Source organism: Ochotona princeps, chromosome 10 (genome assembly GCF_030435755.1).
Source record: "Ochotona princeps isolate mOchPri1 chromosome 10, mOchPri1.hap1, whole genome shotgun sequence".
Taxonomy (NCBI): domain Eukaryota; kingdom Metazoa; phylum Chordata; class Mammalia; order Lagomorpha; family Ochotonidae; genus Ochotona; species Ochotona princeps.
In genome coordinates, this window is record NC_080841.1 from 48,021,417 (window position 1) to 48,046,508 (window position 25,092).

The 25,092-nt window shown below is 36.8% G+C and overlaps 1 protein-coding gene across 5 annotated transcripts in view; it reads right to left on the bottom strand.

Annotated features, from left to right (window-relative positions):
• RGS7 (regulator of G protein signaling 7) overlaps positions 1-25,092 on the bottom strand; it is a 375,770-nt gene that overhangs the window by 47,315 nt on the left and 303,363 nt on the right. For all 5 annotated transcript variants that reach the window (XM_058669395.1, XM_058669397.1, XM_058669394.1 and 2 more), the window contains 3 exons: positions 6,552-6,616; positions 5,626-5,702; positions 5,447-5,528 (listed from right to left, as the gene is read on the bottom strand). In XM_058669395.1, the coding sequence (XP_058525378.1) occupies positions 5,447-5,528; positions 5,626-5,702; positions 6,552-6,616 (224 nt within the window). The remainder of the gene's footprint in view (positions 1-5,446; positions 5,529-5,625; positions 5,703-6,551; positions 6,617-25,092) is intronic.

The following is a 25,092-nucleotide window of genomic DNA, read 5'->3' on the forward strand; positions in this document are numbered from 1 at the left end:
TTCAGGCTATATTATAAAAATTCACTGAGACATAAATATTATGTAAGGTAAGCAGGAAGGTGGAAATAGATAAAGCCAACCATCATCTAAAGTTCTAAGACAGATGATGGTACAAACCTGAGAAGTGGGAATTCACTCTGTGCTGAGCTAGAAAGAAGAGATAGCTGGAGTGACAAGGCAGTATTCTCCCATTGCATACCCCCACATCCTGAGTACAAGATGCTGCAGATTCAGTGCCCAATGGGAAAAGCTTTCCAAACATAGTACTAATTTTGGCTCACTTTTCTACCAAGATAAGTAAAACTCAATTATTTGTCTTACCACTAATCCGTTCATTGCTTGGTTTTCTTCCTTTCAGTTCATGCTACACACAACTAGAAATGATATTCAAGTCATTGCCAAGGAGTTGGCATTGACTCCTCTCTCTCCCAAGCTTCCGACATTAGATTGATGAGCATTCCTTGTGTTCTTCACCTCCAGACACACCTGGAACCTATGCACTCCCCATCCACATGGCTACCACTGTTCCAAGCCGCCAGTAGCTCCTTCTTGGACTATCACAGCATCCTTCTTTTCAACCTTTATCATTCCTTTCTTGTTCTCTCCATCCCATCCTCAAGTTATTCTCTACACAGCAGCTAAAGCAAGCTTTTTAATCATAGCCATAATATTACACTCTTCCTTTTAAGCTTGTACCCATTCTCATCACACTTAACATTAGACAAGCACAATACCAAGTTCACTAGGAAGTAAATGGGACTCTGCTATCTTTCCAATGCCATTAGGTACTTCTCTTTTATTGCCCACTCCAGTCTAACTGGCCTTTTATTTTGTTCCTCTTACGTGCAGGGGTCTTTCCATTTTACTAGTTGTTACCTTTTCCCATAATAGGGTATATCTGACTCTTTGTCACTGAGGTCTTATGGAAGCCCTACTTGACTATTGGGCTGACAGAAGTCCTCCCTACCCCTTACTCCAGTCCCTACTGATAACATCATTTTGAATTAGTTTTTCTACATCTGGACAGAACTTTTATATTGCAATTATTTGCTTACTCTGTTTTAATACTAAAATACAAGGTCCTCAAATACAGAAACTTTGTCTTGTTTAACGTCTGTCAGCAGAATTTGATGTTTGCTGGTATCTTCTAGGTGAACAGCGAACAATTATTGAATGAACAAATGAATAAATGAATGTGAAATATCACAGATTATGCTTTCTGTGCCTAACTCAGCTCCTGAAAATGCAAAACAGTTTTTCTGTCAACTTATAGGTGTTGCTCTGTGTGTTTACATGTGCCTGTGTATGAAAATGTTGGTGCCTATAACTTAATTTCCTGGCCAGTTGGACAATATAATCATCATTGTTATATATTTCTTTAACTGGAAACTTGGTGTGATTCTTGAGTTACACTTACGTATTTCTTCCCTTGCAATATAATTAATCCATCAACTGATAACTGTCAATGGCAGACAGCTGACTGTCTTCAGGTCTGATGGTGTTTTAGGAATTCAGAACTAAAAAAAGGCAAAGACAAGGACAAAGCAAGCTCCTCTGGCCCTCTGCTTTATCATCTTGTTTAAAGCTGTCTCCATTTTGACCTACAGACTTCCAATAACAAACAAAAGCTATGCCACTATGCATTTTCTTTACCGAGGTGCAAGCACTCTGCATGGTGAGAGAAATGCAGATGAGACGTAAAATATATCCAGTACATCTTATCAATTCATGTTTCATTAAAAAAAAATGTATTGTGGAGTAAGTGTGTTAATTTCCCCAGGACTCAAGTGCAGCGTCTCTGTTTTGCATCAGATTGTGTTATGCAAATGAAGATTAAAACTACAGAGGAAAAAGCATCTGGATTCAAGATATAAAAAAAAAATCAAACCTGTCATACAGTGGAGTACCATGATACTTTACAAATTTTAGTGATCATTTCCTTTGGCTTTTCATAAACATGTTCCAAACTACACCTTCTTTATCCAGCCTTTCCCATTATTAGGCTTTACCCCATTTACTCTTTTCTGTACAGATTATCTATTGATTCTACTCACTGGCAAAAACAGCGGTACTCCATCTCTAACATGAATGGCCCCACAAGCAGGTTTCTCAGCAAAGCACTGGAACTGGTGGCTGCCCTTCCCTGCCTGACACCTACTGAGATTCCCCACCCTAGTCATGAAACTGTCAGTACTAGGGATCAATATTCCCTTTACCTATCAGCCTGAGAGGTTGCTGTTGGTGCTCGGGACTTTCTTCCTAGTGTGATCTTAACCACTATTCGCATCCTCACTACATCAAAAGAAATAGGATGGAAATCTAGGTGCATTACTTTGAGAGGTTGTCCTAATCCTAGGACTATACAAGCTCCGACTTAATAATAGGGAAAGTAGTTTTTAATTCTTACAATGTCCATGGCTCATATAAATAGCATCAGATACTACATAATAATAGGATGCTACATCTACAAATCTATTCAGGGATAGAAAGAGCAGACAGGAGGGGAAAAAAAAGAAATAGACAGGGAACAAAAAAATAACAGTTTTACTCACAGAGGCTCATGATAGCCATAATGTCAAAATATTTTTCAATTCAAAGGAACAGATGGGAATAATAGAAATACTTTCCTCTTTCCCTAACACAAAAGAGAGATTTAGATTTGAATGAACACACTTTGGATTTTCTAAAACAGAGGAATCGTATCAAGATCAAGGGCTATTAATAGTATTATGAGCACAGACTGCTTTGATCAGGAAAGACAGAAAACTGCTCCATTTCTATGGCCTTCACCTTATTTCACACAAACACCACAAAACAGAAAATGTCAAAAGCTAACATAGCAACACCACTGATGCCCTTCAAGGGAACTGTCAGGGACGACATTAAATTTCTGTGCAACTGAAGTTCTGAATAATCATTTGAAGCTACCCATGTGAATTATACATACAGTGCAAATTCAAAAGTCAGCCTCATTCCAATCTTTGGAATTCTAACCCTGCAAGCAGACATGGGCTGCTGTTAGGAGAACTGCATTCTCACTTTTAAAAATACTTTCTATGTTGATGAGGATAAATCTATCTGGGAGAGATTGTTACATAACTTGAAAGACTTTCAGTAGGTCTGGCATTGTGTCATAGCAGCAAGTTAAGCCTCCGCTTGCAGTGCTGGTATCCCATATGAGTGCCAGTACAAGTCCTCTCTGCTCTACTTCTGACCCAGCCCCTTGCTAATGTGCCTGGAATAGCAGCTGAATATGGTCCACGTATCTGGGCTCTGAACCCATGTGGGAGAGCTAGAAGAAGCTTCTGGCTCCTGGCTTCCATTTGGCTGTTGCAGTCATTTGGAGAAAGGACTAGCAGATGGAAAATCTCTCTTCCTCTCCTTCTCTGTGTCTGTGTAACTGCCTTTCAAGTAAAGAATCTTTAAAAAAAAAACCACACACTTTCAAATTTATTGAAAATTTTGAGTATAAAAATTCATGAAATTTTAGTATGCTCCTTTTTATTCTGATATGAATAGCCATTTTGAGAATTTAAAAATGAGGTCATCTCATAGTTTTTAGGTGAACTTTTAAAACAATTATAACAAAATAAAGCCCCTTTGCTATCTCTTTTATGTGTTAATAATTCCTGTCAACCAGATACATTTTATATTTACAAAAGCTATAGACTTTTCTAGGAATAATAAAAAATATATAGGTTGTCACATAAATTTATCCTATTCAGATATTGGACATAGCACTTACTTCTGTAAGTAAGAACCAGGATACAGCAGATTAAATCTGTGAATACTTAGACATCCAGTCTGATGTTCTGCTGGAGATAGCATAGGATTCAAATAGTTTAAGTGAAAATAATCAGTGCTAGTATGCAAAACCTGTCTTTCACAGTTATCTTCCTTCCTTCCTTTCTTTTTTATTGCAAAGTCAGATATACAGAGAGGAAGAGTGACACAGAGGAAGATCTTCCATCCATGGATTCACTCCCTAAATGGCCACAATGACTGCAGCTGTGCTCATCCGAAGCCAGAAGTCCAGAGCCCCTCGATTCTCCCACATGGATGCAGGGTCCCAAGGCTTTGGGCCGTCCTTGACTGCTTTCCCAGGCTACAAGCAGGAAGCTGGATGAGAAGCAGGGATTCTGGGATTAGAACCTGCTCCCATATGGGATCCTGGCACATACATGACGAGGACTTATGCCGCTGGGCTATCGCCCAGGGCCCTTAACTTTTAGGCAATAGTGTCAGAACATATATTTAAATGGTCACAATTGATATGCTCAAGAGCAGCTCTAGAGGAGGAGTGTGCTGGAATGAGGGCTGGAGGTGAGACACACAAGTCTTCTTAGGTTATCAATAGATCCAGACCTTAAAAGCAGAATGAGGCTAGACATCCCATGGGGGCCTTAAGATTGTGAACATGGCAAAGTAGGATACTGACTTTCTCCCAGAGGTTGCTTCTAACTATAAACAAATAAAAATCCTATTGAAGCAGCTCTGCATGTGATTTCATACTGCTTTGTTGATCATGAGAAATAAAATCCAAAATTATGAATAAGAGAGCTAGTCACCTTTTAATTTTAATGTCTTAACATTTCAATTTCAGTAGAGAATTTAACAACTCCATTGATATATGAAAGTGAAATACATACATTACATACATATATGAGCAGATTTTTGAAATCTTTCCATTTTGATCTAATTCTGAAGGTAGTTGAGAGGTTTTAAATCCTTACCAAATCATGTGCCCCTTGTGCTGTAAGCCTATCATCTATGTTTACTCTGCCTAGTCTGTGTTTAAAGAAAACTATAGAAGAAGAAACGATATAGTATCAGAATCTAAAGACTATATAAGGTTAGACCTTAGGGATGTTCATACACATTTTTAATTATGTCCATAATGTTTTCAAATGGAATCAATCAAGGATATCAATTGCTACTCAGAGATACACTGGTTAATATTATTAAGGAGGAAACCAGACAAGATATTGCACAAAAATCCAATGCTGCATCCTTAAACTATGAGCTAATTTGAATTTGAGACATGTAACATGTTAGCTTGTGAGAGCCAACAATTAAAGCAGATTATTGATAAGTCTTTATAAATCAATAGGAGACTTTTACTACAAAACCAGGAAGCTGTCAACAGTAGGCCATAAGCAAATGGCTCTGTTGCAGTACTTTTTTGCTTCCACGTGTACAACAGGAAGCATCAAGCACCTCAAATGCCAAGAATGAGGGAGTGATGTCATGGTGCCAACATTCATAATTTTATCAATTAGCTACTACACTAAGGAAGTATGGGCATCTCACACAAAAGTGGCAATATTTTCTTGAGTAATTGACCAAGACACTGTGACACATCAGATGCGGTAAATAGAGGCTTCCCTTACTGTCACAGGGGACTCTCACTTTCAAGACTCAAGACATCATTGACATGTCTGCTTACCACAGGTCTGTGCACATCCCAGAACGCTCTCTCTTGACTGTCAAGGATCTTCCTTTCGATTTTGTCTCTCTTCTTGTCCACTCTGTCAACATGATAACAAGGAGCAATAAGTAGTGTTAATTGTAAGGCCTCTCTGGACAAAGCCCTGCGACTGGAACAAGAGACTCACAAGGACTCACTTTGCCTGTGCTTCTGCTTGCATGAAAATGAACTCCCACTTCCGGGCAAATGCTCTCTGCAGCCTGGCCAGGCTCTCCTGGAAAACATCCCACAGGTGAATACATTCAAATGTTCCCCATCCACCACTCTCCTCCTTATTTGCCAAATGGATTTGTCAAGAAAACAAGTATGGAACTTCTAGAGCACTGAGTGTACTTCGGTTCTAAATAATAACTGATGTTCACTACTGGACTCAGTGAGTCCTCATAGTTAGCAGTCTCAGATAAAGCATAAAAACCTATTACAAACATTAATTTTGTGAATAACTGACTTTGGGAACACGACTGAAAATGTAATATGGGTCTGTATAATACTATAATTACCTTGTATAAAATAGTGCTCAAGTCTAATCCACAGAATTTTTCTGTGGCTACGTTATAGAAGAACAGCGAAGTTTTACATTCCTTTCCCTGATTCAGTCTATATTTTTACTAAAAAAACAAACAAACAAAACAAAACACAAAAAGCCCTGGCAGAGTGTTTCTATGCAATGCTTTGAATATAGAAAATCACAGTAAAGCAATCATCTAAACAAATGACTGTGGAGATGAACCTGAGGGCCTTGCCAAAACCATACTTCCAGCAAACCCTTTCATTCTCAGGATTTATCTTCATTATAATAGATATCTTTGGTCTTCATAGTTATGACAGTTTTAGAAAGCAAGACATGCTTCCTCTTCTACACTGGGTTTGTGCATTTATGATTTAACCGGCCACAATATAAGCTAAGACAAGAAATTTATTAAGCCATTACGCTATTTGATTTCTGGAAATGTCATCTTTAAAATCCATGAATGTAGAATGTTACCAGAGACTAAGAAATGAACATTGGTCTTATTCCTGTTCAGTTTACAACTTTCTTTGTCAGCCAGTCCTCAGTACTCACAGCTTCATAGTCTGCAAGCTCTAGTCTTGCCTTGTTTTGCATTGTTCTCTTGCAGAGGTAAACCGCTGAAAGTAAAAATAAAATTATGTCTCACTTATTAACACTGAAACACTATAAATAAAAATTCAGTATAAAAAGAGATATTTCTCACTTTTCCTCCAACCTGTGATTTTCTTTGCTTTTTTACATTTTTTCAGATAAAGAAATAATCTAACATTGTTACTGAAATTAGACCATTTCTCATGCCATGAAAAAATATACTTGTAAAATAAACTTGGCAATTACTTTTATTAAGTGGTTGTCACAATTTTATCTTCCTTAAAAACAATTAAAAAGTCCCTTTCAAAGAAACATCAAATAAACTTAAGCATCAGATATCTAAATAAAATACCTTTTCATAAAGGAATTGTAAGGAGGTGGAATCATTATTGTCATGTTCGATTACTTTTAGATTCTACTGTTCATGGAAAGGATATGCTAGTGCAACCTGAATGCTTGTTCGTGTGTTCTTTGCTTTGATACACCAGGATGGACCAAAGAGCAAATACCATGTCCTATAAGGCCAGCTCAAAGGAAATGCCTTATGAAACACCATTGCACTAAGCTATACCATCTTTATTTTTACATGAAAAAGTTTAGGTAATATCAGTGAAGAAAAATGTTACACAGAAATTGAGACCGCTGCACAAAAATGTTATTTACTCAACTTCTGCCCTATAAATTTTCTTGTATGATGGCAAAGGCAAAGGGGTGACCAACCATAGAACGATGATTTCTAACAAACTAAGAACCAAAATTATGGTTTCAGAACATCTTTCCACCGTCCACTGTGGAATTTTATTTTCATTCTAATATCAGCATTTTCCTAAGTTGATATTGTAATGGGTAATAATTTATACTCACTCCCAAAGAAAGTCTTATAGTAGAGGCCACTGTGACTTTTTAACAAAATATCTAAAACCTCCTTATTAGCTAATAAAAGGGTTTAATACTACACACACAATTCCCCTGAGGGCATCACTTCTGAATTAAGGCTTGAACCTTCTTAAATATCTAGTTAAATAATTCCATATTTCTTGTAGAATTGCCTTTAATAACATTTCAAGCTCCATCAGTCAGCCCTCTTCTGTTTCCTACACCCATATCTTACTTTCCTAGTTCTCAGCATCTAGTGTTTTTTGTTCAAAGAATTAGCCTTCTTTTGTGAACATTTTCCTAATTTTATTAGCAAATTGATAACACAGAAACCGTGATGATTCTTTTCCCATTGAGTGATCAGAGAGAAGTCACGCATCCTTTTATGCAGGTGTCCTACAATGCAATTTTAATTTGCCAAGGAAGAAAGCAAAAGGTGAGAAAAGGCAGTTCTAGGCATAGAGGAACAGTTGTATATATGGTTCCTAAACAAATTGATATATAAGGCAACAGGCTACTTTCAGAAGGAGCTAGTCAGAAGCCAAACAAACAAATGAAATCTCCTGAAATGTTTTCAGGCTAAACAATCTTAAATCTCATGAATGTGTTTATAATTAATTGTCTTATCATTCATTTTAAACTGAAGCAATCTGCATTATTTGTCTTTCTTGCAGACAGATACATTTGGTTTTTATTTATGGCCTATTGTAAGTATAATTGCTAATTTTAATTATTTTACTTATTTGAGAGGTAGGGAAAACAGAGGAACAGAAAGAGAAAAAGAGAAAAAGAGAGAGCGTCCTTCTGCTGGTTCACTTCCCAAGTGTCAGAGCCAGGAACTCACTCCAAGTCTCTTACTTGGGTGACAGAGACCCAAGAACGTGGAGTCATTACTTATTGCCACACACAGTAGGCAGTACAGGACACTGGAGTCAAGGACCAGATACAGGGTGGAACCCAAGAACACTGACATAGAATACAAGAGTCTTTTTTAAAAAGGTTTTATTTTCTTTTTATTTGAAATGCACAGTTAGAGATGAGAGAGAGAGAATCTTTCATCTCTGTTTCACTCCCTAAGTGGCGGCAAAGGTGGGCACTGAGCAGATCCAAAGCTAGAAACCAGGAGATTTTGTGTCTCCCACGCGGGTGCAGGGTCCCAAGGTTTTGGGCCGTCCTCCACTACCTTCCCAGGCTACAAGCAGGGAGCTGGATCACAGTGGAACACCCAGGACACAAACTGATGCCCATACGGAATACCTACGCTACAGACAAAGGTTTAGCCTACTGTGCCATGGCACCAACCCAGGACACATGATAATGCTGAGTCTCAACTCCCCAAGAAAGCAGGTGTTGTTACTGTTATGTAACTGATGGTAACAATGAAACACAGAGACCAATTTTTCTCCCAGGACTTTATAAACAAGAAGACAAGTCAGAAATTATGAGACTATATTTGGAATAAATTTCATACAATCCTGAATAACTGTCATTGCATTATATGGCAATTTAGTGTGCACATCACTTTCATATGATACCACCGCTGAGCCCTGGCAGTGACAGTCTGTATTAAAGACATGTGATTACTTCATTACTTTTCAGATGTTAAATACAAAGCTCAGAATAGAAAAGAGCTTTGTTAAAGTTCTCAAAACTAAAATGAGTCCAAGCCAGGACTCAATCAGGGGCTTTTGGACAAGAAGTTCCTAGGGACTGAGGGACCCTGATAGGAGGGAGAATCTCCCCAACTCAGCAAATTATTGCCACTCATGTGAAAGTCTGGGCTTTTCTTTCCTCACAATGCTCTTTTATTTAGTGTTCTCATAAGTTAATTAAATCAAATTATATATAATGTATCATATAATTATATGCTAATCATTCCCTTTGCATAACATGTTTCTTTCATACACTTTGCTTTTATTCTCTTTCTAGGTTCATAATAATTATGCATCCTTTAGAAAATGAAATTAATGCCGAGTATTTTAAGTTACCTTTATCTGATAATTTTGATAGATTTTTGATTTACCACAATTACAATTATGTCTATTATGCCCCTTTTAGAGGTTCTAGGACCAGCTATTTTTGTATGCCCTCTTGACTATAATTTCAAGCTTCTGAAGTGATCAATATTATTCTCCAAAGCCACAGCCCCATAATACTCCTCAATCAAATTCAGAAATGTTAATCTAAAATGTTGCCATTTACAACAGTACATTGTTTTATCATTCTTAATTTCAGTGGACAGTTGATGAATATATGCCACTGGACCACATAATAAATTCCCGAAATCAAAACCATTCATTCATTTATTCATTCATTGTATCTTCCAACATCTACTTACATGCCAGATACTGTCTTAGACACAGGGTGCACAAGGTGAAAAAAAAAGACTCAGTCCTCTGACTCTATAAGGCATGCACAGTCCAATGATATAAACCATTTCTTGACTCACATCTACGGCTGCCTTCTACTCTGACTAACACAGGTGAAGGACAAGCTCTACAAAACTCAGGATGTGTCTGCTGAGTCTTAAAGGAACAGCAATTTAGCACAGCCATGAACTGTCCTCATTACTCAGGTTTTCTTTCATTCTTACTATGACTAAAATCCATCATGATGAGCTGTTACAATAAAGAAACCTTTCAGGGGAAAAATAGTATCAATTTTCAGGAAAACAGCGGTTGGGTTTTTATCTGCAAGATTTCAGCAGAAATTGATATGATTTCTCCTTCCTTATTTATTTGCCTTTAGTTAAAGCAGGTATAGTGCTCTCCTAATAATATTTAAATATAATTCTCTGGAAAGTACTTAGGAATATAAATTAATATCTAATAAACTTCAATCTAAAATGTGTTATGAGAAGAGTGTTGGGAAGAATGGTTTACATGCTACTCTGCTTCAATCAGCTGCCTGCTAATGTGCACTCTAGGGAGCAGCAGGTGATGGTTCAAGTACTTGGTTCCCTGCTGCCTATGTGAGAAACCCAGACTGATTTCCAGACTCTTAAGAATCCATGTTTTCTGGGTGGGTCCAGCCGGGAGTTGTGGGTTCTAGAACAGTGAACCAGTAAATGGAAGATCTCTCTCTCTCTTTCTCTCCCTCTACCGACCTATAAAATAAAGTAAATATTTTAAATGTATTATGTACATCTTTATTTCAAAGTTGTGGCTATAGGCAAGAAATCACTAAATGTTCTGCACACACGCACCTATCCTAAAAAATAATTTAAAAAATCACACAGATTTTATCTTAAATAATTTCAATATAAATTTTAAAAACTGCAAATCACTTACTTTTGGAATTCTTTAAAAATATAAACAATTTAAAAAATGTCCTTCATCCTCAGATTACGATGGTTTGATTTAAGAGTTTTCAACTTTGCAATGGTGCAAAAGTGGTGTGCATTCAGTGGAAAGCATATTCTGGGTTCTTGATTCTGGTTTTGGATCTTTTCTGGGGTTGCGAATGTGTAGCATTCTTCTTGTGCAATGCAGGGGAGCAGCGGCAGCCTAACGTGTCACTCCACTCTGAGACCAAGAGAGGAAATAGTTCATGCTCTATAGTGGAGTGTGATGCTAACCTGTGATACTTGATAGGTTGGGTATATTAAATGCATTTTCAATTTACATTTTCAGCTATGATGGGTTTATGATGATGCAACCCCATTCTCAAGTCACAGAGTTTCTGTAAGATCATTTTACCACTCTCTTACTTATACCCAGTGGACTCCATCTATCAAAGAAGCTCTTCTGCAGAAGTTGATATTTCTCTTTTCTTCTTGGGCTCACATGTCAGTTATCCTGTCACTACGGAAAGTATTCTGAGAATGACTCCTTCGTCTTCCATGCATCTGCAACGTATTTATAAATCAATTGAAGTGTTAAAATTTCCCATGATAATGGGATAATTTCTTCTGATTTTGGTTGCCTTTACAATTAGTAATAGTCTATAGTTATCAAAATGTCACAGAATACATTGTGGAATTTTCTAAGTAATTATTTTTGATATGTGAATTTTTGTTACAAAATATTCTTTTAATATGAGATCTTTCCCTTAACTGAAAAAACTGAGTATACTAAAAATGGCTACACTGAAAAAAGAACTTAGAAGAACATATATTTTAAAACTACATCTTGAAAGGTTTGGGAATACCCCCAAGTAAAAATGAAACCCAGTCTTATTTCCTAATTTTACAGTGATTTTTTTCATTTAACATACAAAGTTTGAAGTATGATCTTCAGTTATAAACTTTCTGAACTTTAGAAATTTTTCAAAATTTATATTGCAGTTACCTGCCATTTTCATTCCATTTTGATTTCCATCTTGGAATTAATCATTCTTTTTTTTTTTCAAATCAAGCTTTTGCAGGAATTTGCTAATTTGTTCTGGCTGCTGCTTACATCCAATTTTTCCTTTATTGGTGTAATTTCCTCTGGTGGATTCCACCTGGCTCACTAAAGTCTTAATTATAACTACTTTTGCATCAGAAGTCCATAGGTTCATAGGCATCTGTACTGTGGTAAAAAAAAAAAAACCTATAAAAGGATTTATGTATTTTTGTTCCAAAATAAAGTGCTACTTAATTTTAGTTTTTCACAGACTTTTTAGTATAACTCATACTGTGAGATATATTCAGTTGTTTCAAACATTTCCTAGAATGTGCCTGATAACTTTTGCCTGGTATTTTCTAGTTCTATTTCTATCTTACAATCTAAAATATTCAGAGTTGTCTAATATAAATTTGATTAACCGCTAGGCTCTGCCTTATGATGTATTCCTTCCATGAGTGATATCTCATTTTTCACTGTAAGCTCATTGCTAGCTGATTAGGTTTCTCTATGGGAATTCAATGTGCCCTGGACTAGCAAGCCAATTCTCTGCAGTGATTTTACTTTTACCTTTATCAGGGATTCCAAGGGCTCACAAACTTGAAACCAATTTCACGTCTGTTAGCTTGGTGATGCACATCACATTTATGCTTCTCACAATCCTGGGATTACACATTTCCTAAAAAAATTACTTCATTTTTCCTTCAGCTTCCTTATCACTTGTTTAAGCTGCTTGGTAGTTATGGTGACCTCAAATTGAAACTTGCTAATTCTGGGTCCCGAGTAACCATTTCTCACCAATGTGGTCCTTAAGTCACGAATCCCTACTAATCTTCTTGGTTTTCCAAGGATGAACTGAATATTCTCCCACCCTTCTGCAGTCTTTCAAAAGCACACCTTCTCATTTATATTTATTTCTTATCTCTGACATGTAGTGAAGGTCTTCTCTGAGGGATGCATGTATCATTTTAGTTTAGACACTGTTATACTTAAATTTGAAGAGAGAAGGCCTTTGTCTTCTCTCACAAGCCATGACATTGTATGACAGTGTCTTGGTTATTTCTTTCCTATAAGTCTCTCTTGATCCACTTTCCATCTGTGGGTTTGAACTGAGTAGAATGCTCACCTGGGTAGAGCTATTGTAGGTTTTCCCTATAACCTAAGCAGAGATGCTTTTCTTGCCCTGCTAGCAAAATGTGTCTAAAACAGGAACACTCTAAAGAGCCTCTGCAAACCTTAACCTTTGCTCCATCCTCCGGGAAATCCAGTATGAGCTATAACACTCAAACAAGACAAATCACATAGTGATCCAGGAGCACAATGTGTTATCATCACTTTTATTATTACATCTGGGAGCTGCCAAAGCCTCACAATGGAATCAGAAAGTAGCAGCAGGACTGTGGGTTGCCTTAGAAAAATGTTTCTTGGCTCAAAAGAAACTTCCTTAATAATAACTTGACATCTCAGATTCGACAAAAAAGCATAGCCCAGGCCACTCATATGAAACACAGCCTGATGGATTTGTTCTAATAACAATGCTAGAAATACTGTGATGAAACATGCTTGGTATATTAATAGCTTGAAAAAGTCGAATCCAATAAGAATATTATAGAGAATCTATGAAGTAGGGATTCAGATATCCTCTGACTTATCTAACATTTCAGTGTGTTCAAGCCATTGCCAATAATGGGGGGTGTGGTGGTGGCTTGGTGAGTCTTGGAAGTTTTGTGGAACTCAGCTGCCTCGTTGGATGGCCTCTGACTCCTTCCAGTTATGATAAGCCATAACCAGAAAAGCCAGGTGTTTACTCTAACACTGATATCCTGATGCATGCTGTGGTTTTAGTGCATGCAACTGATATGTTAACAACAAACATTCAAAGCCTGCATGTGGATCCTTTTTTTCCCATGTTTAGTGTGAAATGAAACAGTATAAATTGAGAATGTACTCCAAATATGAAACTCTCCCACTTCTTCTTGCATAAGAAAAAATGAACTTAGATATGAGTCACTTTCAAAGAGGATGCAATTGTTCTAGTTTATTATTGTTGTTTTGCAAATCATTTGAGCTTAAAAGTAGTGTTGTTTCAGCTGTTGAGAACAAAAGCCTTTTTCCTCCAGTAAGGAAATATACGGAATATTTACCATTTAGGACGCTAAAGAAAAGCCCTGCTTCTACCTCTCTAGGTGGGGAAAACTTCAAAGGATGATGAAAAATTAAGACTTGTCTTATAGTAAATGAGCAATCGTTTGTCTTCCCCTGGCCACTCACTATCAAAGCAACGAAAAAAATCTCTGTTGCTGAAACATTTGCCAACAGAAACTATGCTGTAAACCTGAATTGCCCAACTGGAGAAAATAAAATCTTCTTGAAACAGTGTTGCTAATGTATAACACACATGTCTATTAGTATTCATTTAAATTATAAGTTATGTCACCAATAATTTTTAATAATTTTTAAAATTTCCCTCCCATTTTTTAGATCACCACAAAAATTCTCTAAAAAGTTTCTAGTATGTCCACTATGATTAGCTACTCTGTTTGTAAAACCTAAAATGCTTAGTAACATACTTTGTTTATTTGAAAGATGGGCAGAGAGGGTGAGTGAAAGAGAAAGAGAGAGAGAGAGAGAGAGAGAGAGAGAGAGGTTTGTTCATTCAATCTCTAAAAGTCTACATCAGTTGGCCTTAAGCCAGGCTGGAGCTTGGTGCCAAGAATTCAACCCAAATCTCCTATGCGGGTGCAGAGACTCAGCTACTTGAGCCATCACCTGCTCTCCTAGGGTGTACACTAGCAGGAAGCTAGATTAGGGAGCAGAAATGAAACTCACACTGAGGCATTTTGTAAGGGATACATGCATCCAAAAGTAGGATCTTAACTGCTGCATCAAATACATGCCCCTGTAAATGCTAAATGAGATTAAAGTTATCAATCCTTACACAAATAAATAAATATGCTGCCTCTTGTTTCTAAATCTCCATTTACAAATATTTTGTGTATCTCTCAATTATCCATTGTTTGATTAATCCTATGGATTATAATGAAGAAGCTTACGTATATCAATGATAATCATAGGTGATAAGTTTTCAATGTTTACAAGTAAAAGCAAAAACAAAAAATTACGATTCAATTTGAGTTACATACGCTCCATTTTCTGAAACAGATGTTTGCCCCAATCCACAGTTGTTGCCTTCATAGTACCACTTTATTAATTATCACTAAGTCAATTCCTTTTCTATCCTCAGAGCTTACTACCCTATCCATACCCTTTCTGAAATGCAGCTGTAACTGACAGGAAAACTCCCAGAGAGCATTTCTGCTAGGAATTCTCTATCTGTTCCTATTGTAACTGGGCAACAAGCTGTGTCAAATGCATTGGCTTTTCTTGCTCAATCCTTCTCTTCACTGAAACTTTCCCTTAATTTCTGAATAAACTCAAATGTCTTCCACATTGAACTGCTGAGACAGTAGCTTTCCTGGTGTAAGAAGCCTTTCCTTTTTCTCCACTCCCTTTCTCTTTCCATCCACACATTCCTCCATCCATCTGTCTCTGTCTTTCTCATGACATGGATTCAATATTTGGGAAAGCAGCAGAAAATGGTGGCTAGGTTTCCTTGCAGTTTTCACTCTCACTGAAATCTGATCTTTCCATCTTTGTTTCTCTCTTATTTTTCATCTGGCATTTTCTCTGTAATTGTACCTTCTGATTTCCAACCTGGGTTCTCTTTTTATCTGAGTCTTTCCTAAATTAGCTCATCCATGACAATGGTTTTAACTCTAATTTAGATAGTGCTGATACAAAATCTTCATGTTAGACAAAAATAGCTAAACACTCAGCTAGCTATAAATTTCATAAGCAGTATGGTGATACAAATTCTAACTAAAAACAATCATCCAAAATGAACAATGACTAAAAGCAAAGCTGATACAGTAAGAAAAACATAGTGCTGAGTCAGAAACTTGGATTTCAATCCTGGCTCTTTTAGAAAAATTGCAGATCCTCTGCTATTTCTATTTTTTCACTTGCACATTATGATTAATAACACCTTGAATATTTTCTTTGAGGGGAGGCATCATGGCAGCTGGATCTGAGCACATAGGCAAATTTGCACAGTCATTCACAAATGAAATCATCTTTAGAATTGCTAAGGAAGCCAGATAAGAAAATACAGAATCTGACTGTAGTAAAAATAGGAAAGAATAAATTAAACAGGGCTGATTCTAATTACTATCCCTCCCTCAGTCACTTGAGAGAGGACAAGAGAATAAAGACACCATATCTGATTGTGGCCCAGTAGCAGACCTTTGGGCACAGGGTAGGAAAGTGAACTTGGAGCTTGGTTTTCCGTTTTGGTGTCAGGCCAACAGCAGTGAAAATCAGCACCCAATAAAGCTAAATGTTGTTCATCAAGAGTTAGTGGGATTTGCCCATGGATACAGGGATATTTCAACATGTGCAAGTTAATCAATGTAATACATCATATCAACAGAATTAAGGATGAGCATAATATAATCATCTAAATAGATGCACTGAATGTATTTGAGAAAATTCAACCTCCATTCAAGATGAAAACTGTGAATAAATTACAAACAGAATGAACATACTCCAAAATAACAAAGGTAGTATAGGACAAACTCAAGCAAGCATTATACCAAACAAGGAAAGACTAAAAGCATTTCCTCTTATTTCTGAAATCAGAGAGAGGTGCCCACTCTCCCTGCTTTTGTTCCATACAGTACTGAAAGTTTTAGTCAGAGACAAGAGATAAGACAAATAAGTGATAACAATCAGCAAAGGGGGAAGCAAGATTTTACCTGTTTGACTTTACCAAGAGACAATTATAACTTACAAATTAACAAAATATTAGGACAACAAATCAACACACAAAACGGTAGGAGCATTTTAAAACAACAATCATGAACGAAGAAAGAACTTGTAAGAGCAATTTTCTCACAATAGTTAAAAAAATAAACCTTTTTGAGTGAATTTAACCAATTAGGTGAAACATCTCTATAACGAAAATTAGAAAGCAATGCTAAAGTACACTGAAGATTGAAAAAAATGCTGAAGGGTCTCCCATGCTCACTTACTATTGGGAAGAATTAATACTGTTGGGAAAGGTGCCTTATCTAATGGTAAGGGGGATGAATTCCACAGTGGACTCCCTGGGTCCAACCTCCATCTCTGCCCCGACTCCAGATTCTGCTTGTTGTAGACAATCGGAAGCAGTGCTGATGGCTTAAGGGCTGAGTTCTTCCCACCTATGTAAGAGATCTGAACTAATTTCCTGCCTGTCAGATTCTGCCTGGCTCAATCCATGCTTTCGTGGGATTTTTGAGAAGAGAATCAGTGTCTGCCACCTCTCTCTCCATATTTGTATTTATCTACAAGTAGATAGATACATGAACACATATTTTTAGCAAACCAAAGAGAATTTTTCCAAAGGTTGAGATTATGAGTAAGGGATAATTCCAAACATAAACTTTGGTTTTTATTTTATGCACTATTTTTAGGAATACTTTGGCTCCTATTTTGGTAATTGACATTTGTGCACAATGCAAGTAAACACATATATGTCTGAGCAGAAAAAAGGGGAGGGAAAGGAGAAATCCCTATACCTACAAAATTGCATCAGGGAAAATATTAATAATAATAAAAACATGTAAAATTTAAAATATAAAAATAAAAACATGGATATGTTTATATGTATATGAAATATTCATCTATATCTAAATATATGTGTAAATGCTTACATAACAGAGTAAATTAAAATTTTAACTTTTGCACAAATCAGATCAAATCTAGATTTAATGAATTGTATCATTAATGTAGTAGCTTTGATTCTTGGAATGATAAATGTAGGGTAGTCTTGGACCACAGGTCATATTTTTAAGAGGCTATACATGCTTTCTTTTTAACTTCTACTTCTAGACAAGAAATAAATTATACTCATTATATGCATATTAGTTAAGTGAATCTCATCTTGCTTTCATGTGCATAGTTTGTTGCTAGATTTTATTAAAATTTATATGATGAATATCTATATTGTAAAATATCTATGTTGTAAAATAAATTATAACACCAAATATTATTCATAGTGACCATAATAAAATTAATAAAATATTTTAATTACAATACATACATAGAAGTTCATTTCCATAAATTAGAAGCTTATATTACTGCAAACTGAATCAATGGAAAATTCTACTTGTGTGCTTTGCATTTTAGATTATCGGCTGTCTCAGAGCATCTCTAATTATGAAAGGTGATGAGAGATTTCTGGTAAGCTGCAACACTTTGTTTTTCTTCTTCAGTTCATTTCTGATCATGTGCAGGGTATTTCAACTCAAACACCTATTGATTCTTATATCTTTAGGGAAAATACATTGGAACATTAATGTTATAATTATGCCCTTTTCTGGCTGGTGGTAGTTCTGCATGCTGTTTGAAAACACGGAAGATTTATTAAATAAAGACTTCTATTTTTATTTTTGGCTCTTTTTATCTTTTTTTTTTTTTTTGGCTAATCCAGGTGTTAAGTTTCTCTCCCTTTCTGTTACAGAGTAGCTCCAAAGCTGCATGGAAACCAATGGAACAATAATAATGTGAAAATACATACTTTACAGAACATTAATGATTGAATTTTAGACACTCCCCAAAAGTCAGTGGGGAGAAAAAACACATGGAGAAGAAATAATCATCTTTAAGTATCCTATTACCCTCAAGAGTGGACTCAGAGAGTAGCTGGTGAAGAAATACTTGGGGAAAAGAAAGAAAGAAAATCAGAAACAAAATGCAAATACGAAAACACTGCTCTAAGTCCTGCTTTGGTTATCCTTCCTTCTACTGTGAAATTGACTGTCTGGTGTCTGTTTTGGCATATAGGTAAGCAAGTAAAAAAAAGCCAACACGACTTCTTGGGTTATCATGGGATTGGGGTCAGAAAACAAACTCTTGACTCATTGGAGAGACAGAGTACAAACAGAACTACATCTTGGTGGAAAAGAAATTTCTAACTAGAGAAGGACTAGGATAGGAAAATTTAAATTGCTACTGCTAGGAACTCAATGAGTATAAAGCTGAGCATTACAAATCCTTTGGCAGCATGAAGAAGCATCTGAAGTGGGCCATCACACTTTGACAGCTTTCACCATAAGGGTCCTAACAGGTTCTCACAGTGAAGATCTGAGAAATTCTACCATGTTTCCAGCAAGGGAAAAGGAGAAGTAACCATTTCAAAATACACTGGAATATTCTGCTCTTAACAAGGCCTATTTCAGGGAGCACAGCATTATCAGAGTCTAACAGACAAGAGTAATCCACAGTGCAACAGCCTAAGGGAAGGCAAACACTCAGCTCCAGCCCCCTCTAAACTACCTACCACATCTAAAAAAGAAAAAAAAATGTTCATCAAATCTGAGAAAAGTTTGTGAAGGTCAGCCACAGAGGCTCACCCTAAGAATGAATCCTAATCACAGGCTTATGCTATGCATGTTCTTGCCCTGCATCTGACCTTCCACAGCGGCACAGCTCCTGGATAATAACAGAGCAGTGCAACTCAAAGGACTCCATTTCACAGACTTTATCTAAAGAGCAGTTTTTAGGCAAATCCAAAGAAAACAAGAGGTGAGTGGGAACAATAAAAGGATATAAGCTGAAATGCTAGTTTTAAAACCATAGATATATAGTCACTTTCTTCAGTGTTGGCAACCCATATTGGTACTGGTTAAAGTCTTAACAGCTCCACTTCCAAATCAATTCCAGCTAATGGTCTGGGGAAAAGCAGCTGAAGGTGCCCCAAACTTGTGCACCTGATGCCACCATGGGAGACCGGAAAGAAACTGCTCCAGCTTGACTTTAACCTGGCTGTTGCTACCGTCAGGAGAGTAAGCCAGCTAATGTCTCTGTCTCTGTCTCTGTCTCTCTCTCTCTCTCTCTCTCCTTACCTCCCTCCCTCCCCCCATGCATTTAGAGAAATTGTTAGAAGAGCAAATATGAATGGCAGGCCAACTATACGATTTTATTAACCAAATAGTTATAATAGTAATGATTAATGTAACTATATTGATAATCATTTGGAAATCAATGATTCAGACATTAATCAGGAGAGAAACTTTCTAAGTGGAAGGTAAATGAGATAAAGTATTTCTGTCTACAAGAAAACCACTTTAAATACAAAGACTCATATAAATTATATGCAAAAGAGTAGAAAAATAGTTTTGATAACATCAAATCAAAATGAATCTGCAATGGATAAATTAGCTTTAGACAAAGCCAACTTAACAAAAGAAACTAATTCAGAGACAAATGGGAACATTAAATATTGGTAAAGAGTTTCACTTTTGAGCAAAATATATAATAATTTTCTAATGTTCTGCTGTTATCTAACAACAAAATTCTTGAGGCAAAACCTACTGATAGACAACAAGAAGAGCGATGAATAATTGCTATAATTGGGGACTTCAATAGCCATAAATCTGTAGTTGACATATCCAGCAGGCATAAAATCAGTAAGGACAAATTGAACTAACAAGACCATCAGTCAACTATATCCAATAGACATTTATAAGATACAAATGAAAGTTATTTCTTAAGATACAGTCATCTGAATGTCCAATTAAATGATCTAGGCAAAACACACTTTAGACATGTAGAGGAATAGAAACCACACAAATTGTGACCTTAGACAATAACAAAATCAAACCAGAAATCAATAATGAAGAATAGCTGGAAAGTTCAGATACTCATCTTAAATAGTACACTTCTAAATATTATGCAAGTAGATGAAACACTCAACAAATATATTAAAAATACTTTGGGGCAAATTAAACTGAAAATATGACATACAGAAATTTGTGGGTATAATGAATGCTATGATTAGAGGGAATTGTGCAGCATTGAATGCATATTTTAGAAAAAAGAAAGATATGAAAATCTAAATTTTCTTTTTGGGAAACACGAGCAGATTAAACCCAAGATTGCATAAAAGAAAATAAATTGTAAAAATTGGAGAAGAAATCAGTAAAGTTAAAAACATGAAATCATTTGAGATATTTAGCAAAACCAAAATCTAGTTGTTTCAAAAGATTAATACTGGCTATCTCTAGCCATCTAAGAAAAACAAGACAACTAAGAGGGTAACCATCATGGCTGATATAATTGACTTTAAAAAGATAGTGAAAGAATGGTGTGAACAATTCCAGCCCAGAGATTTGATAAACAAGATGAAATGAACCAATTTCTTTTTCCCACTAGTTTTTTCTTTTTTAAGACAACATGTTTTTAGTTTACATTATAGTCCAAAGCTTAATGCTCTACTAAATAGAGTCCAACAAGCAAAATGTGCAAAGACCAATTTCTTAAAAAAAAAAAGCTCAACTTACTAAAGCTCACAAAATGAGAAAACGTTGATGTAAATAGGTTAGTATGTACAAAAGAAAATAAATCAACAAATCTAGCAAACAGAAATTCAAAGTTCAGATGGCTTCTCTGGTAAACTATTCCCACCATTTAAGAAAGGAATGTTGGTCCTTTGTACAATCTCTTCCAGATAACAGGAACAGAGAGATTACTTCCTTACTAATTCTACAAAGCCAACACAATCTTGATATTACAGCCTGTAAGAATATCCCATTAGAAAAAATTTCACATGGAAAGAAAACTAAAGAAAAATATCTCTCATAACCAGCTCTGTGGAGGCAAAAAAAAAAAAAAAAAAAGGCACCACCCCACCAAAATATTAGCATCTCATTTCTAACAAAGTGTAAAAATTTATGGGTCAGGAACAGACCAATTTTTATTCCAGGTATGAAAAACTGGTTGACAACTTGAAAGCAAATGGAAATCATCACATCAACAAATTACAGATTGATTTTGAGATCAATCCTAGGTAAAGAATGAAATAAGAAAATGAAAAGAAAGTTATATGAATTAGGAAGAAAGAAAACTCGTCCTCAAAGAGGACAAGTTTTCTGTACAGAAAAATGAAAAATCAATGAAAGTGGCCCTAGAACTAAATGAATACAGCAAAGTTGCAGAACACAAAAATTAATTCTCAGGCCTGCCATTGTGTTGTAGCGAGTTATGCTGCTCCCTAGGATGCTGGTATTCCATATGGGCTCCAATTCAAGCCCTGGCTGCTCCACTTCTAATCTAGTTCCTGTCCAGTGTGTCTAGCAAAGCAACAAAATGTGGCCCCAGTACTTGGGCCCTGCACCTAGATAGGAAGATGGAGAAGCTCCTAGCTCCCGGATTTGACTCAGTCCACCTCTCTCTCTCTCTCTCTCTCTCTTTCCCTCTCTCTAAATAGTTCTGCTTTAAAAATAATCCTAAGAAATCCATTTATCCTTGTATACCACCAATGAAAACTTTGTGTATGAATTGAAAAACACAATGCTACTTATATTAATACATACATTTAGCAAAATATGTATAAAATTCTAATAAAATATAAAACTCGGATGAAAAAATCAAAGGTAATTTAAATAGAAATACGTAGCAAATATATGTATAGTAAGGCTCAATATTTTTATATTAGTTCCCACTTTGATCTGTAGCCCTCAAGCCAATCCAATCTAAAAACCTGAACACATCTTGTGGCTATCAGCAAACTGATTCTAAAAGTTTAAATGGAAATGGACTATCTAGAATAAGACCCACAATGCTGAAGAAAAAGTCAAAACGGTAAAAGCTGAAGGACTACCGTTATCCAACTTCAGGGCTTCCTATAAATCTCGAGGTGGGTATACGGCACATCAGATGAATTTCTACTTGGGACACCACACTGCATATCTGCGAGCCAGTTGGAAGGAGTATGACGTACTCTATTTCCAATCCTGCTTTCTGCTAATGCATCCTGGGGGACTATAGACTGTGGCTCACATGCTTGGGCTCCATGTAGGAGACTCAGTGGGAGTTCCAGGGCCCTTGACTTCCGCATGACCCAACCTTGGTGACTGGAGATATTTGGAGAATGCGTTTAAAGGACACGAAAAAATAAAACACCTTTTAAACAAAACTCATTATAAAAAACATTCTAAATTTGAAATAATCAAGATACTGTGATGTTGGCAAAAGAACAGAAACACATCAATAGGACAACACAGAGAATTAAAAAAGACAATGAGAAATTCAATGGTTAAAGGAAATATTTTCTTTTTTCAAAAATATTTTCATTTGAAAAGCAAAACAACTGACAGGGAGACAGATATCTTCCATCCAGGCATTCACTCTCCAAATGGCCACAACAGCCAGGTGTATTCCACGCTGATCCCAGAAACTCCATCTGGGGTCCAAATCCTTAGACCATTATCCACTGGCTTCCTAGATACACTGGAAGAAGTTAGGATGGAAACAAAGGAGAGATCTAGAATTGACACTGATATGGGATGCTGTCATCATAAGCAGTAGCTTAACATTATGCCATAATGTCCGCTCCAAAAAAGTAATATTTTCACAAGAACTGTTGGAACAACTGGATGTCCAAATGCAAAAGAAAAAAAATTATACAGAACTTAGATTTTACAAATGTCATAACAATTAAACCAATTGTACAATGTTCTCTTGTTTTTGCCTTGGCCTCCAGTCCTCACTGCAAGCTCTTTGATTCAGACCATTCTTGATCTCTCTCTCTCTCTCTCTCTCTCTCTCTCTCTCTCTCTCTCTCTCTTTCTCTCTCTCTCTCTCTCACACACACACACACACACACACACACACCCTAAGGAAGCCTAATTCTGACCCAACATTTACACCACAGGAAAAGGATGTTTTTCATACCTGCATGAAAAATATCCAAAATTCAATACACTTGATTTCAGATAACAGAAGTCAGCGTTATTACAGTTTTGTCTTAGTCACTATATAGAAGTACACTTTCATTTTTCTACTTGACCAAAGACATGGTGAAAAATGTTTTCCTATACCTACAGATCGATAGAAGTTTATAATGTACAGAATCTATTTATAAGTTCAGATTGGTGATAGAAAAAGAGGCCAGATGCTAAGTCTTGCTTAATGAAATAAATTTTCTTCTTTCTCATAACTCTAATAGTCCAAGGAGTCAATATGTTTTGGATCTCACAACCCACCATATCACATCACCAATATTCTCATTGAAACAAAGGCTTAATTTTATAACAATATTCTTTTTTTTTTTTTTTTTTTTTCTATTTTATTGTGTTGTTGACAATCTTTACATAGTTAATTACAGTTAAAGAAAGAAAAAGAAAAGAAAAAAAAAGGTTCAGGGGGATAGGGAAGTGGGTAATACTATTATGTCCACATTGTTTCCATCTTGTATCTGAGGTAAAGGGGGATATTGAGGGGGAAGCCCCACCCAGTTTCCCGCCCACCCCGAGTCCCGGATGTGGGGCATGCTCTGAGATATGTGCTCGAGTGGTGTTAATAGTTCTCCGGTTATGAATCGCTGCCAGTTTCGCTCGATGAGGTCGTCCACTGATTGATATGGTCCATCATAAAGTCTCCGTTTGCCCCATTTATCGCTGCCAACATATAGCTGAGATGAATGATTGATCTGCTCTGTCTTCTGTCTTTTCTTGATTAGAGTTCTGAGTCCAGCAGTTCGATTAGGGAGATCTCCAAAGAAACTTTGAGGTATTCCCAGACTAGTTTCTTGTATGCTCTAGCAAGCACAGGGCCCGGCACAGTCCATCACCACGATCAGCTGGTGGTTGCAATTGCTGGGTTGGTTCTGTTTTCAGTCCCGAGTTGCACTGGAACCAATGGGTGTTGCAGTCCAGTCTGGTTCTGCCCAGCACGTACTCGGCCCTCACACAAACCAGTGGGAGCTGCAGCCTAGTCGGGGTGACCCACAATAACCCCCACCAGGCCCGCCCCCTACCCTGGTTTGCCAGTATGTGTAGCAGAAGACCAGTCTGTCCCCCATCCCGTTTGACTCTTGTACGTGTCAATGGGTATTAAAGCTTAGTTCTATCTAACCAACTCAACCATCCAGCCCTCACGGGTGTTGTTGAGTGCCTCTCTATCTAGCCATCCCAGCCCCCGTCCCAGTCTTCATGCCCTCCCACGGGAATAGTGACCCAAGAAGGGGGAACCCACTTTTTCCCTCCCAGGTCTCTCTGTCCCGGTTTATGCACTCTTTAGGTGGTTCTGTGATTTGACTTGACAGAATTGGTCCCCAGTGCCAGCTTCTGCGGCTATGTCCAAACATCCCTCACCCACTCTAATTTATGCTTGCACCAGCAGGAATAATCAGCCCAGCCTGGCTTTTCCCTGATCTAGTCCACATGCAGTGCACAGGCGTTGTAGCCTTGCATAGTCTA